This window comes from Lepus europaeus, chromosome 23, assembly GCF_033115175.1.
Source record: "Lepus europaeus isolate LE1 chromosome 23, mLepTim1.pri, whole genome shotgun sequence".
Lineage (NCBI taxonomy): Eukaryota > Metazoa > Chordata > Mammalia > Lagomorpha > Leporidae > Lepus > Lepus europaeus.
In genome coordinates, this window is record NC_084849.1 from 28,309,096 (window position 1) to 28,322,101 (window position 13,006).

General features: G+C 59.9%; 1 protein-coding gene across 4 annotated transcripts; it reads left to right on the forward strand.

Annotated features, from left to right (window-relative positions):
* The first annotated feature begins 8,323 nt into the window (after positions 1–8,323).
* DGCR6L (DiGeorge syndrome critical region gene 6 like) lies at positions 8,324–12,789 on the forward strand. 4 transcript variants are annotated; one of them, XM_062182757.1, is made up of 6 exons: positions 8,893–9,281; positions 10,198–10,388; positions 10,569–10,696; positions 11,409–11,509; positions 11,962–12,102; positions 12,383–12,789. In XM_062182757.1, exons 2-6 carry the CDS (start codon positions 10,210–10,212, stop codon positions 12,464–12,466), a joined length of 633 nt encoding a protein of 210 aa, XP_062038741.1. In that variant the 5' UTR covers positions 8,893–9,281; positions 10,198–10,209; the 3' UTR covers positions 12,467–12,789. The 4 variants fall into 4 exon arrangements, with proteins under 4 accessions (XP_062038742.1, XP_062038741.1, XP_062038740.1 ...); XM_062182758.1 differs by lacking the exons at positions 8,893–9,281; positions 10,198–10,388; positions 10,569–10,696 and adding exons at positions 8,324–8,519; positions 8,613–8,773; XM_062182756.1 differs by having other exon boundaries at positions 8,893–10,388.
* The last annotated feature ends 217 nt before the right edge of the window (positions 12,790–13,006 follow it).

Here is a 13,006-nt window from a genome sequence, read left to right on the forward strand (position 1 = left end):
ACCCCAGAGGTGAGCAAGGGATGGCCCGAGTCAGTAGCAGACTGTCCACACACACCCTAAGCAGACCCAGTCCTAGGGTCTGAAGTCCGGCCTGTAGCCCAGCTGTTCACAGTGATGACCCAGACACCAGGACAAATCCTGTACTCCACACACACACGTGCCCACAGCACCTGACACAAACGGCAGAAGAACATGTGCTATAACAGCTTCCATCAGGCCTGCAGGGGTACTGGAGGGGGGGAGAGAAGGCCAGGACCAGCCCCCTGCCCACCATCAGCCTCTGAAGGGAGCTGCCACCAGCCCCTGGCACCCATCAGCTTCTGAGGGGATCCGCCCGTGAGCCAGGCTGGGACTCCTCTGGGACCTCAGGGTACTGAAGACCCCAGGAAGCTCGAGTTGCTAGCGTATTCCCTGCACCTGAAAAGTGGCAGCCGCATTTCTCCCAGACACAACGTGAACTTGGCAATTTGATGTGCACCAGGCAGTGCCTACCTCGTGGGCATTCTCCCCTATGACCAGCCCCATGGTGCAATGTTAGGGCAAGAGACCCAGCATTACGGGCCAGCAGATTAAGCCACTGCTTAGCAACACCAGCATCCCTTATCAGAGTGCTGGCTCAAGTCTGCTGCTCTGTTTCTAACCCAGCTCCCTGCTAATATGCCTGAGAGAACAGCAGAAGATGGCCCAGGTCCTTGGGCCTGTACCATCTGCATGAGAGACCCAGATGGAGTTCCAGGCTCCTATCTTCCACCTGACCCAACCCCAACCATTATAGCCATCTGGGGAGGCAACCAGCAGATGGAAAACTACCTCCCTCCCTCTTTCATCCCTCTCTCCCCTCCTCCCTCCTCCCTCCTCCCTCTCCGTTACTCTGACTTTTCAGAAAAATAAAAAAATCTTTTTGTAAGGATGTTAGGGCCAAAGCAACACCTGCTCTTCCTTTGTCACTTTGCTCTTTGTTGCTCATCGTTGTCCACTAACAGGTCAGCAGCCACCTCTGATGAGGTGGCCGGCGTGTTGTCAGCCAGGGCTGTGTCCAGGACCGGAGGGTCTGCATTGCCTCGTGGCCACATTGTTTTGCACAGTGTCGGCCATTGACACTTATGGCTCAGAAGGCTCCTTGGGGCTGACCGGCCTGAGTGCGAAGACCTCATGTACAGCCAGCTGAGGGCCTCTGAGTCTTGTTGGCTGAGTTCCCACTCAAAAGTGGCTGCCTTTAAGATGTCTCCTGTGAAGGGCAGAGCAAGATCCTCGAGAGAGCGTTGCAGACGGTGGGCGTGTTCTGCTGGTGGTCTCAGAGCCACGCATTTGGTTTATAAAAAGTCATTTGAGAGGCAGTGCTCTCACCCATTGCTTCTCTCAGATGCCCACAGTTGGGTCAGGGGTCAAGGCGACCAAGAACTCAGTCCAGGTCTCCTACGTGGCTGGCAGGGACTCACCTGCGGCCTCCCAGTGTCTGCACTAGCAGAAAGCTGGCCATCCAACCCGGGTAGTCTGACGTAGGGTGCGGGTGTGTCCAGCAGGATATTAACTTGCAGGCCAGTTGCCCACGCCACGGCCAGTCATTTCTATTTTCCTCATCTCTTCCCCAGCTCATCAGCCCACAGGGGTTGTCCTTGAACGTCAGCCCGACTGGTTCCCGGCCTACTACTTTTGTTTGTTGCTGTCACTGGACACCGGAGGCTGGGTAACTTACAGAGAGGTTTATTGAGTTCACAGTTCCGGAGGTCCAAGGGCAAGGCGCCAGCCTCTGCTGACTGAGCTCTGAGGAGGGCCTTGTGACCGTGTGACCGTGTGGCAGATGGCAGCAGAGCAGGAGCCCGTGTGAGCGAGAGAAGACAGGAAGCCGGAGGGACTCCGGCTGGCTCGTTCTTCCCACAACAGTCCTCTGCCATCTTGGCTGTCAGCCTGGCCCTGAGCGAGAGCTGGGGCCCAGCTGCATCCCCCAGATTGGGGTGTTGGGGTCCAACGCCAGTGCCTCAGATTGTGGCTACTCAGGTGCTTTGCAGGGGGAGTGAAGACAGGCAGTCCCCAGCGTGCCCTGTCACTGGGTCCTTCGAAGAGGAGCCAGTGAGGACAAGATAGCAGCTGCGACCCAGGGAAGCCCCAGAGGCAGCCAGTCCTGCCCACACCTCGGGCGTGGAGGTTAGCCTCCGTAGCAGTGAGAAACATGTGTTTCCAGAGCTGGAGCCACCTGGCCCGTGGCCCGGGCAGACTTCACAATGCCCGTGGCCATGGCATTTTCCATCCTGCATCCAGGCCAGGCTGGCGGTGGCCGTGAGAAGCTCCAGCCGCCCCTCCTGTTGTGGCCCCCACAGTCTGGCGTCTCCTAGGGTGGGGACTGCCAGGTATGTGCAAAGAAGCCGGGAAGCCGAGGGACGCTGCTGTGACTCGGTTTATACAGCGGACTCTAAGGTGCCCTCCCCTGCCAGTGACCCAGGTGTGTGGCGCAGTGGCTGACCCTCTGCGGGGGTGGCCTAGGTTTTGAGTCCCAGCTCTTCCTGCCTGTTGCTTATGTCAGATGCACAGGAAAGCCGGAGCTGCCGTTTAGACAGCTGGGGAGGTGTGTCTGTCCCAGGGAAACCTGGAAGCCCGAGGAGAGCTCTCCTGTCACATGTCTGGCGCTCTCTGCGGTGAGTGATGACACCATGAGGTGAAAACTCCGTGGAGGAATCTGTTATGTTCTCCATGGGTAGCTGCCTCTTTTGCTGTTCTGCGTCAACGTTTTGGCTTAAGCAGTGAGGCCTGGGAGCAAGCTTCTGGCTTAGCAATTAAGACACCCCATCCCGTATTGCAGTCCCTCGGTTTGACCCCTGGCTCCAGCTCCTGCCAGTGTAGACCCTGGGAGGCAGCAGTGATGGCTTAAGTCGTCGGGCCCCTGCCACCCGTGTGGAGGCCTGGATTGAGTTTCTGGCCAATCCCAGCTGTCGTAGATACTTGGGCGGTAACCCAGCAGATGCGAGATCTCAATCTTTGCGTCTCAAATAGATTTTCCAAAAATAAAAATAAAAAAGGTTACTAGAAGAAAGGAGAAATGCGTGCCGATGCCTGGCCTCACATTTTCTAGCTGAGAGTTTACTCTGGGTCTTTGCCTGCCCGATGCTCAGACAGCAGTGGGTGGAACGGGAGCGCCACCTGGTGTCAACTTTACATGAACTGCAGTAGTGTTTGTATTTGCTCTGCTGACCTGTTTTATTTACCCTAAAGTGAATTAGCCAGGTACACCGTGAACTGTTCATGGCTTCATCACTGGCATCCTTGAAACTGAACAGCTGGGGCCGGCGTTGTGGTACAGCAGGTTAAGCCACTGCCTGCAATGCTAGCGTCTCATGTTAGTGCCGGTTCAAGCCCCGGCTGCTCCACTTTTGATCCAGCTCCCTGCTAATGCTCCTGGGAAAACAGCATAAGCTGGCCCAAGTGCTTGGGCCCCGCGTGGGAGACCTGGATGGAGTTCAAGGCTCCCGGCTTTGACCTGGCCTATTCTTGGCCTTTGTGGCCATTTGGGGAGTAAACCAGCGGGTGAAAGATATTTTTCTCTCTCGCTCTCTAAAATTTTTTTAAAACAAAAATTTTTTAAAGCAAGGTCTTTATTTTATTTATTTGAAATACAGTTACAGAGAGAGGTAGAGACAGTGAGATCTTCCATCCACTGGTTCACTCCCGAGATGGTCACAACAGCCAGAGCTGCGCTGATCCAAAGCCAGGAGCTTGTTCTGGGTCTCCCACATGGGTGCAGGGGCCCAAGGACTTAGGTCATCTTCTACTGCTTTCCCAGGCCACAGCAGAGAGCTGGATCAGAAGTGGAGCAGCCGGGACTCGAACCGGTGCCCATATGCGATGCCGGTACTTCAGGCCAGGGCTTTAACCCACTGTGCCACAGCACTGGCCCCATAAATAATTCTTTTTTAAAAACCCATACAACTGCCTATAAATCAACCCTGTTTATCAAGAATGCTGGTACTGTCACCTAAAAGGGCACTGGAGACAGAAGCCACTCCGAATCTTGTCAGCAGTCTTGTCTGTGGCTGGCTTTGCCAGCAGGCCGGGCAGCTGTGACCTGACCACAGTGCCGCCAGCGGCAGTCTCGGCTGTCAAGTGAGGTGGCCCTGCAGAGTGAGCCACTCAGGTACCCAAGGCCGCTGGCTACTGTCATCCACGCTGCTCCAGTGCACACTTTATTTGGTGAACTATTGGGGTACAGATCTGATTTGTTTAAACAAATATATTGGAAAGGTAGAAAGACACAGTGACCTCCTAATCACTGGTATAGTCCCCAAAGGCTGGGAGACGAGAATCCAGGTCCCCACTTGGATGGCAGGGACCCACCTACTTGGGCCAGTCACCTGCCTCCTCCCAAGTCTGCATTGGCAGAAATACTGGAATTGGGAGCTGAGCTGGGACTCAAACCTTAGGCCTCCCCCACTGCACCACACACCTGGTGTGTCAGCTTATTTGGTTTCTTCACCAAATAAAAGGTGTTCTATCTACCACTAAGGATAGTCCATTCAAAGTTTACTAAGTGTAAAACAAGCCCACGTGGACTACTGGAATGCAGTTCCAAGCTTCGTTTTCTTTCATAAGTTGCAGCAGTCTCTAATCGGCTTTAAAGTCAACCCCCATGCGTTGCTAGGTATTAGTCTGTGGGTGCTGCTTGGGAATCAGGCTGTGCTTTTGGATCCTGAGGCCCAGGTAGGACACCATGGCGTCCCCTGCCCCTGCCAAAGTAGGGTGTGGTGGGATAAAGGGGAATGGGGCAGAGAGCTTCCAAGTTTAATTGTTAAGAATAGAGGCACGGGGGGCCGGCACTGTGGCGAGTGGGTTAAAGCCCTGGCCTGAAGTGCTGGCATCCCATATGGGCACCGGCTCTAATCCCGGCCGCTCCTCTTCTGATCCAGCTCTCTGCTATGGCCTGGGAAAGCAGTAGAAGATGGCTCACATAGGAGACCTGGAGGAAGTTCCTGGCCTCGGATTGGCACTGCTCCGGCCATTGCAGCCATCTGGGGAGTGAACCATCGGGTGGAAGACCTCTCTCTCTCTCTCTGCCTCTCCTCTCTGTAACTCTTTCAAATAAATAAATTAAATAAATCTTTAAAAAAGAATTGAAGCATGGTCTGGACCGACCGCCAGTCACCCAGGCCCATCATCATTATTTGAAAGGCAGAGAGAGCGAGCCTCCATCCGCTGGTTCACTACAACAGCTGAGACAGATGCAGGCCAAAGCCCAAGCCTGGATCTCACAGGTGTCCCACATGAGTGTCAGGGACCTAAGTACTTGAGCCATTACTTGCTGCCTCCCAGGGTGCACATCAGCAGGAGACTGGACCCGGGAGTGGACCCAGGACCTGAGCCCAGACCCTCTGCAGTGGATGCGGGTGTCCCAAGTGGCAAACCCCTGCCCCAGGCCCACGTCTCAGTATGTGCAAGGGGCATTATTTTACTTCTCAAATGGCACCCCTCCCCTTGGATTCTCCAAGGTAGGCTAAGACAGTATTGCAGATTTTCAAGTTGTCTTGAAAAACCACTGCCCACCTACAGTCTTGGTTCTGTTGGGCAGGGAAGCCCGGCCTGAAGTTGGCCCTCCTAACAGCCGAACGTATTCTGCTGCGTGTGTGTGTGTGAGCAGGGACTGTGGAGTCCTAACCCACTCACATCATGCGTGCTTTGAATTAAAAGTACTTTCACTATAAATGTCCTTTGAATTTTTACCTGTAGTTTATACTTTGAAAACAACCATTGTAATTCATAGACATTGCTCACAGTGACTCTGACATTTGCCCAAGGCTGAGTCTCGCCTGGTGAACTCAAGCTCCGGTAGAAAACTAGCGCTGTGTACCATCAACACATGTTCCATTCAAATATTAACTTCAAAAAGGGTGGGGTAAACTGATAGATACGTTCATAGCGCGAGCTGGCATTAATCTGCCCTTGTGTGCAGGAAAGAACCCAGTTCACTGAGTGGAGACATTCACTCCCGCCCCGGGCTCGCCTGTTGACTATCACACATTGGCTGGCTGGCTGCAGCGCAATGAAGAACTCAAGTCCACGCAGAGACAGCCATCAGAATTTTATTTATTTGCGAAGCAGAGCGAGCTTCCAGCAGCTGGTTCACCATGTCCCCCGTCAAATGCTCACAACGGCTGAGACTGGGCCAGGCTGAAGCTGGGAGCCAGGAACTCCATCCAGGTCTCCCACGTGGGAGGCAGGGACCTGCTGCCTCCCAGGGTGTGCACTGGCACTGAGGTATGAGGCGTGGAGAAACACAGACCACAGGGTTTTGACAAGGCAGCAGCGGGCCAGTGGCCGTTGGCCTTCACCTGCCCCCGTCTGGAAGGTCAGACAGGCAGGGGCCTTAGAGAGGAGTGAGCCACTTGTACTGGCGGCAGCAGCTCTCCCGGCTGGGGCTGACTCACTTGTGGATTTTAGTAGCAATGTTCTTAGCCTCAACAAACACTTCTGGTAATAGCAAGGCCACTAACTGGGTTGCCAGTTTCAGTTCCACCCCCTTCCTCTAAACACTCAAGGTTTGTCAGCAATAGCACAGCAGGTGGGACATAGCGGGAACCTTACTCCCTCGCCACCTGCCATGTAGGCAGGAGCTATGCTCAGGGGTCATGTTAACCCTGACCAGGCCCCCACGGCCCCTCCCAGGAGGGCACTGTGCCTCTGCCTTACCCCACTCCGTTCCATGTCCTGCCCTCACACCTCCCGGTGAGATGGTGACCCTACCACCCATCCCTGGGGCTCCCTCACGACCCAGACGTGGCCCAGGAGTCCTGCCCAAGGGTTACCCTGCCCACGTGCTTGCTTGTAGGAGCCGGGACCCTTCTGCATCAACAGCGAGCAAGCCTAAGGGGCGGCGTCCAGACCCAGGCCTGTGCCACTCCAGGTGCAGCTCAGAGAGCCCACCCCACCCACTGACCCAGAGCCCTGGAGGGGACTAGAGGTCCTCCGGCCCGCCCCTGCCCAGATCCTTGCTGCGCAGCCTGCCCCCTTGGGTGCCCTTCATAGGGAGCAGGGCACCCGGGGAAGGCGGGCCCAGACAATTCTGTGCCTTCGCCATACTGCTGGTCACCGCCCCCCACGCCCACCCCATCCCCAGGCCTACGTCCCCCAATCCCAGTCCCAGCCGGGTCCTGTGGCCACCCGCCGCAGGTTCTGCTCCCACAAGCTTCAGAGCAGCACCTCAGCTCCCACCACTCCAGGGTGCCAGGATGCGTCTCCAGCTCAGGGGTGTGGCCCCACCTTCTATACTCCATGGAGACAGCCTGAGGCCATTTATTTATTTATTTATTGACAGGCAGAGTGAACAGAGAGAGACAAAGGTCTTCCTTTTCCGTTGGTTCACCCCCCAGTGGCCGCTGCGGCCGGCGCACCGTGCTGATCCGAAGCCAGGAGCCAGGTGCTTCTCCTGGTCTCCCATGGGGTGCAGGGCCCAAGCACTTGGGCCATCCTCCACTGCCTTCCCGGGCCACAGCAGAGAGCTGGCCTGGAAGAGGGGCAACCGGGAGGCCACTTATTATCCCTCTGGTTCCTAGTTTCAAGCTGCGTGGAGGGGGTGGTCCTGGCCCAGGCCGCTAAAGACATTCTGGAGAGAGGTGGAGGCCAAGGAGGAACTCCAGTGTGAGCCCAGCTGGACACTGCCGCCTCTCCCCGGCAGTGTCCCCCAAGGCGAACGGAGGCCAGCTCACGGTCCGCCGAGCAGCACGGCTCCAGGGGTCTCCCGACCGGCGCTGCCCGGCCCCACGCCCGCCCCTTCCGCAGCCCTGCCGTGCTGGTCTTCAGCCCCGGGGCCTCTGCACCTGCGTCCTTGTCCAGTGCGCCGCACGGATGGCCGCTCCAGGCTGGGCTGATCACGCACCCGACACCCGGCGCCCCGCACGGCGGCTGAGACGGGGCGAGGCCTGGGGCACGGAGCAGTGACCAGACGTCCTGCCCGGGAAGCGGGCACAGTCCGCGCCCCGGCAGGGCAGGGGCCGACCCCAGCGCCCGCCTCTGCCTGGCCTCTGACGGTGCGCGAGACCCAGTTCTTTGGGGCCCTGGCCTTTGACCTCTCACCCCGCGGGGCGGGGCCACGGGAGGACAGGAACGACAGGCGACTGCTGCAGGTGGCGCGACCTCGGCCGCCGCAGACCCTGCGAGCAGCACGAAACTGTTCAAAACTCCCGCGACGGGACTGCGCGTCACGGTCGGAGGAGGGGCTAGCAGCATTCTCCCAGGAGCCTCCGCGCGGGGGCGGGGCGGAGGCCGGACGCGCGGCGCTCAAGACTGACGTCAGGGGGCGGGGATACGCGGCGCTCGGAACGGACGTCAGGGGGCGGGCCGCGCCGCGCCCAGGGTGGACGTCTGGGGGCCGCGCCGTGGGCTGTTGTAGGGGCGCCGCCGAGACGGTGCCTGCAGGGCGCGGGCGCCATGGAGCGCTACGCGGGCGCCCTGGAGGAGGCGGCGGACGGCACTCGGCAGCAGGAGCGGCACTATCAGCTGCTGTCGGCGCTGCAGAACCTGGTCAAGGAGCTGCCCAGGTGCGCGGCTGCGGGCTGGCGAGGCGGGTGCGGCGGGCAGCCGGGGCGGGCGGAACCCCGTTCGCGCTCACCGCGCCCGCTCCGGTGCCGCAGCTCCTTCCAGCAGCGCCTGTCCTACACGACGCTCAGCGACCTGGCCCTGGCGCTCCTCGACGGCACCGTGTTCGAGATCGTGCAGGGGCTCCTGGAGATCCAGCACCTGACCGAGAAGAGCCTGTACAACCAGCGCCTGCGGCTGCAGAACGAGCACCGAGGTGCGCGGGGGCGGGGGGCGCGTCGCCCGCCAGGGGGCCCGGGGCTGGCCGGCTCCAGGGCGGCGGGTGCATCTGCCTGGCTGTGCTTTCCCCAGCCCCCTGCCTGCCGGGACGCGCAGAATCCCCCTCCTCGGGCAGGAGGTCCCGAGGCCTGGTGCTTGGTCGGCCCACGAGCAGACCGCCTGGCGGCCCCGCGGGGAGGGTCGCCTTTGGCCTGCTCTGCGGGACACCACAGCGCTTGGGCATCCCTGAGGACTGGGGTTCTCAACCCAGCACTGTTGACATCTGTGGCTGGAGTAGTTGTGTTTTTTTGGTTTGTTTTTTGTGTTTTCTGCTGAGACACCGCCCTGCCTTCAAGCAGCTGTGGGGGCCAGCCCAGAATGGAGAGCCGGCCGGCTGGGACAGGGACACTGTCAGCATCACCACGCAGGGCATCCTCCCGGAAAACGAACCGTTGCAGGTGTCTCGGGACCCGACCCTTCCTGACCTCCCCAATTGCTGGGTGACTGTAAGCAAGGAGCCAGGCTAGGTCCGGGCAGTGCATTGGGTAATTTTGGTCTCTGCCCGTGGGACTCCGGAGAGGCCAGGGCAGACCGGTCCCTGCCTCTCGGTCTGTCGCGCTGTCACTTGGCCGCTTTCTCCACTTTGTGTATCCTGTAGCCTGAACAGCAGGCGAGGCACAATTAGATACGGCTTAAGCGTTGGTCCAGAAAGTTCCGCCTGGTGTTGGGGGGCCCCAGGCTGAGTCCTTCTGCCCCAGCGTCTGTGTGTTTCTACCAGGTGTGGGTGACAGTTGTCACGCCCTCTTGGCATCTGTTGAGAGCTTGGGTGGTTCTTCTCTTACTCTGGTTTTTGAATTTCTAGGGTCAGCTGCATTCCTGGGATAAATTTATCCTGGGATGAATTCTACTGGAACGTCCTTTATGGGGACGTTAGGGTTTTTTTGTTTGTTTTTGTTTTTAAGATTTTATTTTTTATTTGAGAGGTAGAGTTACCGTGAGAGAGACAGAGAAAGGTCTTCCATCCGATGGTTCACTCCCCAAATGGCCACAATGGCCGGAGCTACACCCATCTGAAGCCAGGAGCCAGGTGCTTCTCCTGGTCTCCCATGTGGGTGCAGGGCCCAAGGACTTGGGCCATCTTCCACTGCTTCCCAGGCCACAGCAGAGAGCTGGATTGGAAGAGCAGCAGCCAGGATTAGAACCGGCACCTGTATGGGATGCCGGTGCTGCAGGCAGAGGATTAACCTACTGCGCCACAGCACCTGCCCCAGTGTGCTCATCTCTCGTTAAGAATGTTTGCCTCTAGGTTCATACAAACACTGGTCTGTGAAAGCTGGGTGCCAGGGTGAGGCTGGCATCACAGGACGAGTTGGAAAGTGTTCTTGTCAGTCTTGCAAAGCGTTGGTGTCTTCCATCTGCTAGTTCACTCCCCAAATGGCTGCAGCAGCCAGGGCTGGGCCAGGCCAGGCCGAAGCCAGGAGCCTGGAACAGTCTCCCTTCAGCAGGAGAGTGTCTGGAAACTGGACCCTTCGCTGCTTGAGCGTTGGAAGGCTCTGGCCCCGTTCTGTGGCAGCCGGTGATGGCCAGGCCTCGCCACCGTCCTGTGTCAGCAGGTGTGATTGGCTGCTGCCGCCTTCCTTGCTCTCCATGGTCATTGCCAAGGCCAGGCCTCTTCTGCCGGGGCAGCCAGCAGCTCTCTCCCTCCCTCCCAGGTGCTCTCCCTGCGGAATCTGGGAGTTGAGGGTGGATAAATGGCATGGAGGTGATGTTTCCTGTGCTGACCCATTTCCCAGCATCCTGTGTCCTCCTCGTGTGGCACCGTTGCCCGGCAACAGAGGAGTCTCTTGTTCCTCTGTTTATGGAGATGACTGCAGGGCTCCTGCCTTCAAACACGTTCCCTGTGGCCGGTGCCATCACCGAGGTGTGTGCGGGGATAGGCAGAGCAGGGGGCTCTCCCCAGGGGCAGCCAGACGTAGCCACGTCTTCGTGACCTGCAATGTGTTTTCACCCCTCGGTACCCTCCTCTCTCCATGCCCATGGGACTGGACACCTTGCCCCCATCTGTGTCACGGCCCAGCCATGGGTGAGCAACAGACTCCCCCACACGGAGCCCCCTCCCCCGCTGCTGCGCCGGGGTCGGGAGCCGCAGCTTCCCGGCACCAGCCCAAGGCTGGAGCAGGGGCCCATGCCCTGGCACAGCGCCCATTCTCCTCCTCCATCTTTGTCCCTGGTGGCCTCCTGGACGGTTCATTGAGTGTCCCCATGGGTGAAGGGGCAGGCACATACGGAACTGGGCTCCGTGGCCAGCCGAGCCAGAAGCCCCCAGGCTGCAGCTCTGGTCCAGCCCACGCCGGCCCTCCCTGCCCCACCCCCACCCCCCGAGACCTCACTGATGGAGAGGAGAATGTGTCTTGGGTGAGGCCGAGCCTGGGGCTACTGAGGGCCCACCCCTAGGGGCGGGGGACAGCTGGGGTCCTGCCCCACTTCCCAGAGCAAGGCTTTGGGCCAGGGGGATCACAAGATGGGGCTCCCTGTGTACCCCTTCGGCCTGGCCACTCTGGTCAGCGTGCAGGGGCAGGCACTGTGGGGCCCCCTCTTCAGCCCACCTGCTGACGGCCCTCATCCCCTCCCAGTGCTCAAGCAGGCGCTGCGGCAGAAGCACCAGGAAGCCCAGCAGGCCTGCCGGCCCCACAACTTGCCCGTGCTCCAGGCGGCCCAGCAGCGGGAGCTGGAGGTAGGGGGTACAGGAAGGGCGGCTGGGCCTGGCTCCTCCTGTGGGCGCCACCTGAAGGTCCCAGAGTGGCTTTGGGAGCTGGTGGCTGCTCTGGGAGGCCTCGGAGGCCCAGTGAGTCCCAGCACACGGCTGTCCTACGGGGGCTGGGTGGAGACTGAAGCTTCATCTGCCATCCCCCTGCCCCCAGACAGTGGCTGCTTGTAGGCTGGGCCTGCACAGAGCAGGTGCCGAGTGGGGGGCAGGGCCCGCCAGGAAGGGGCCGTCCTTGTTCCAGGGAGACCAGCAGGTAACCCGCAAACTATGGGGTAGGAGGGGCCTGCAGAGAGGCATTTGGGGTCAGCCCCAAGCCACTTAGCATGACACAGAGAAGGGATTGACAAGGATACTGGGGATGGGGGGGGGGCAAGGGGGGGCGAGCCCAGAGCCGCCTTCACGCTCTCTTCCCGTGGCAGGCGGTGGAGCACCGGATCCGCGAGGAACAGCGGGCGATGGACCGGAAGATCGTGCTGGAGCTGGACCGCAAGGTGGCGGACCAGCAGAGCACACTGGAGAAGGCGGGCGTGGCCGGCTTTTACGTGACCACCAACCCGCAGGTCAGCCCCGGGGCCTGCAGCCCAGTGGATTCCACCTGGGGCTCTTACCACCCCAGGCCTGGGGCAGGGGTCCAGGCGAGACGGGACTTAGGGCCCGGGAAGGGTTTCTGTGCTGAGCCCAGCACGGAGGCTGGCCCTGCTGGCCACAGGGACAGTGCCACCATGCCTGGGCCTCCTGGGACCAGAGACCCAGCTTCCCTCCTTCCTGGTCTCGGCTACTGGGCAGTGGCCAGGGGAGACCAGGTCATTCTAGCCCTCACCGGTCCCCTCTGCCTCCCAGGAGCTGACGCTGCAGATGAACCTGTTGGAGCTCATCCGGAAGCTGCAGCAGAGGGGCTGCCAGGCGGGGAAGGCAGCCCTGTGACCAGGCAGGCTCCCTGCTGGCCGCCCGCTGCCCAGCTCCTCCCCTGAGACTTGGACACCGCTTTCCCAGCCACTTGCAGGGGTCGCCCTGGGAGGCAGGTGGCCCCCGGCTGCCTGTGTCTGAGCTGGAAGGCACAGCCGCCGCCTGCCCCAGGACTCGGCGGAGAGGGCTCCTGGAGGTTCCAGCACCTTCTCCCCACAGGCCAGCTGGCCCTCCCCAAGCCCCGGGCTTTATACTGCTTCTGCTCCCAGGGCGAGGGGCGCCAAGCTGGGTGCCCGTGTGACCCAGAGAAATAAAGGTGCCTCAGGCAGGCCTGCACGTGGCTTGTGTGACAGCTCTGTGGCCACAGCAGAGAACAGCCCTCCTGAGGCAGCCGCCACACTGGGGCAGAGGCCTGGCCCCGGTCCCTGAGGGGGCCGGAGCAGGGGGCCACCTGCCAGAGCTGGAGGCGGCAGGTGGGCCACTGCTGCTGTTGGGGTAAAGGACACAGAGCACAAAGGATCTGTGCAGGGGACACCCCTAGGAGCATCTGCAAGCACC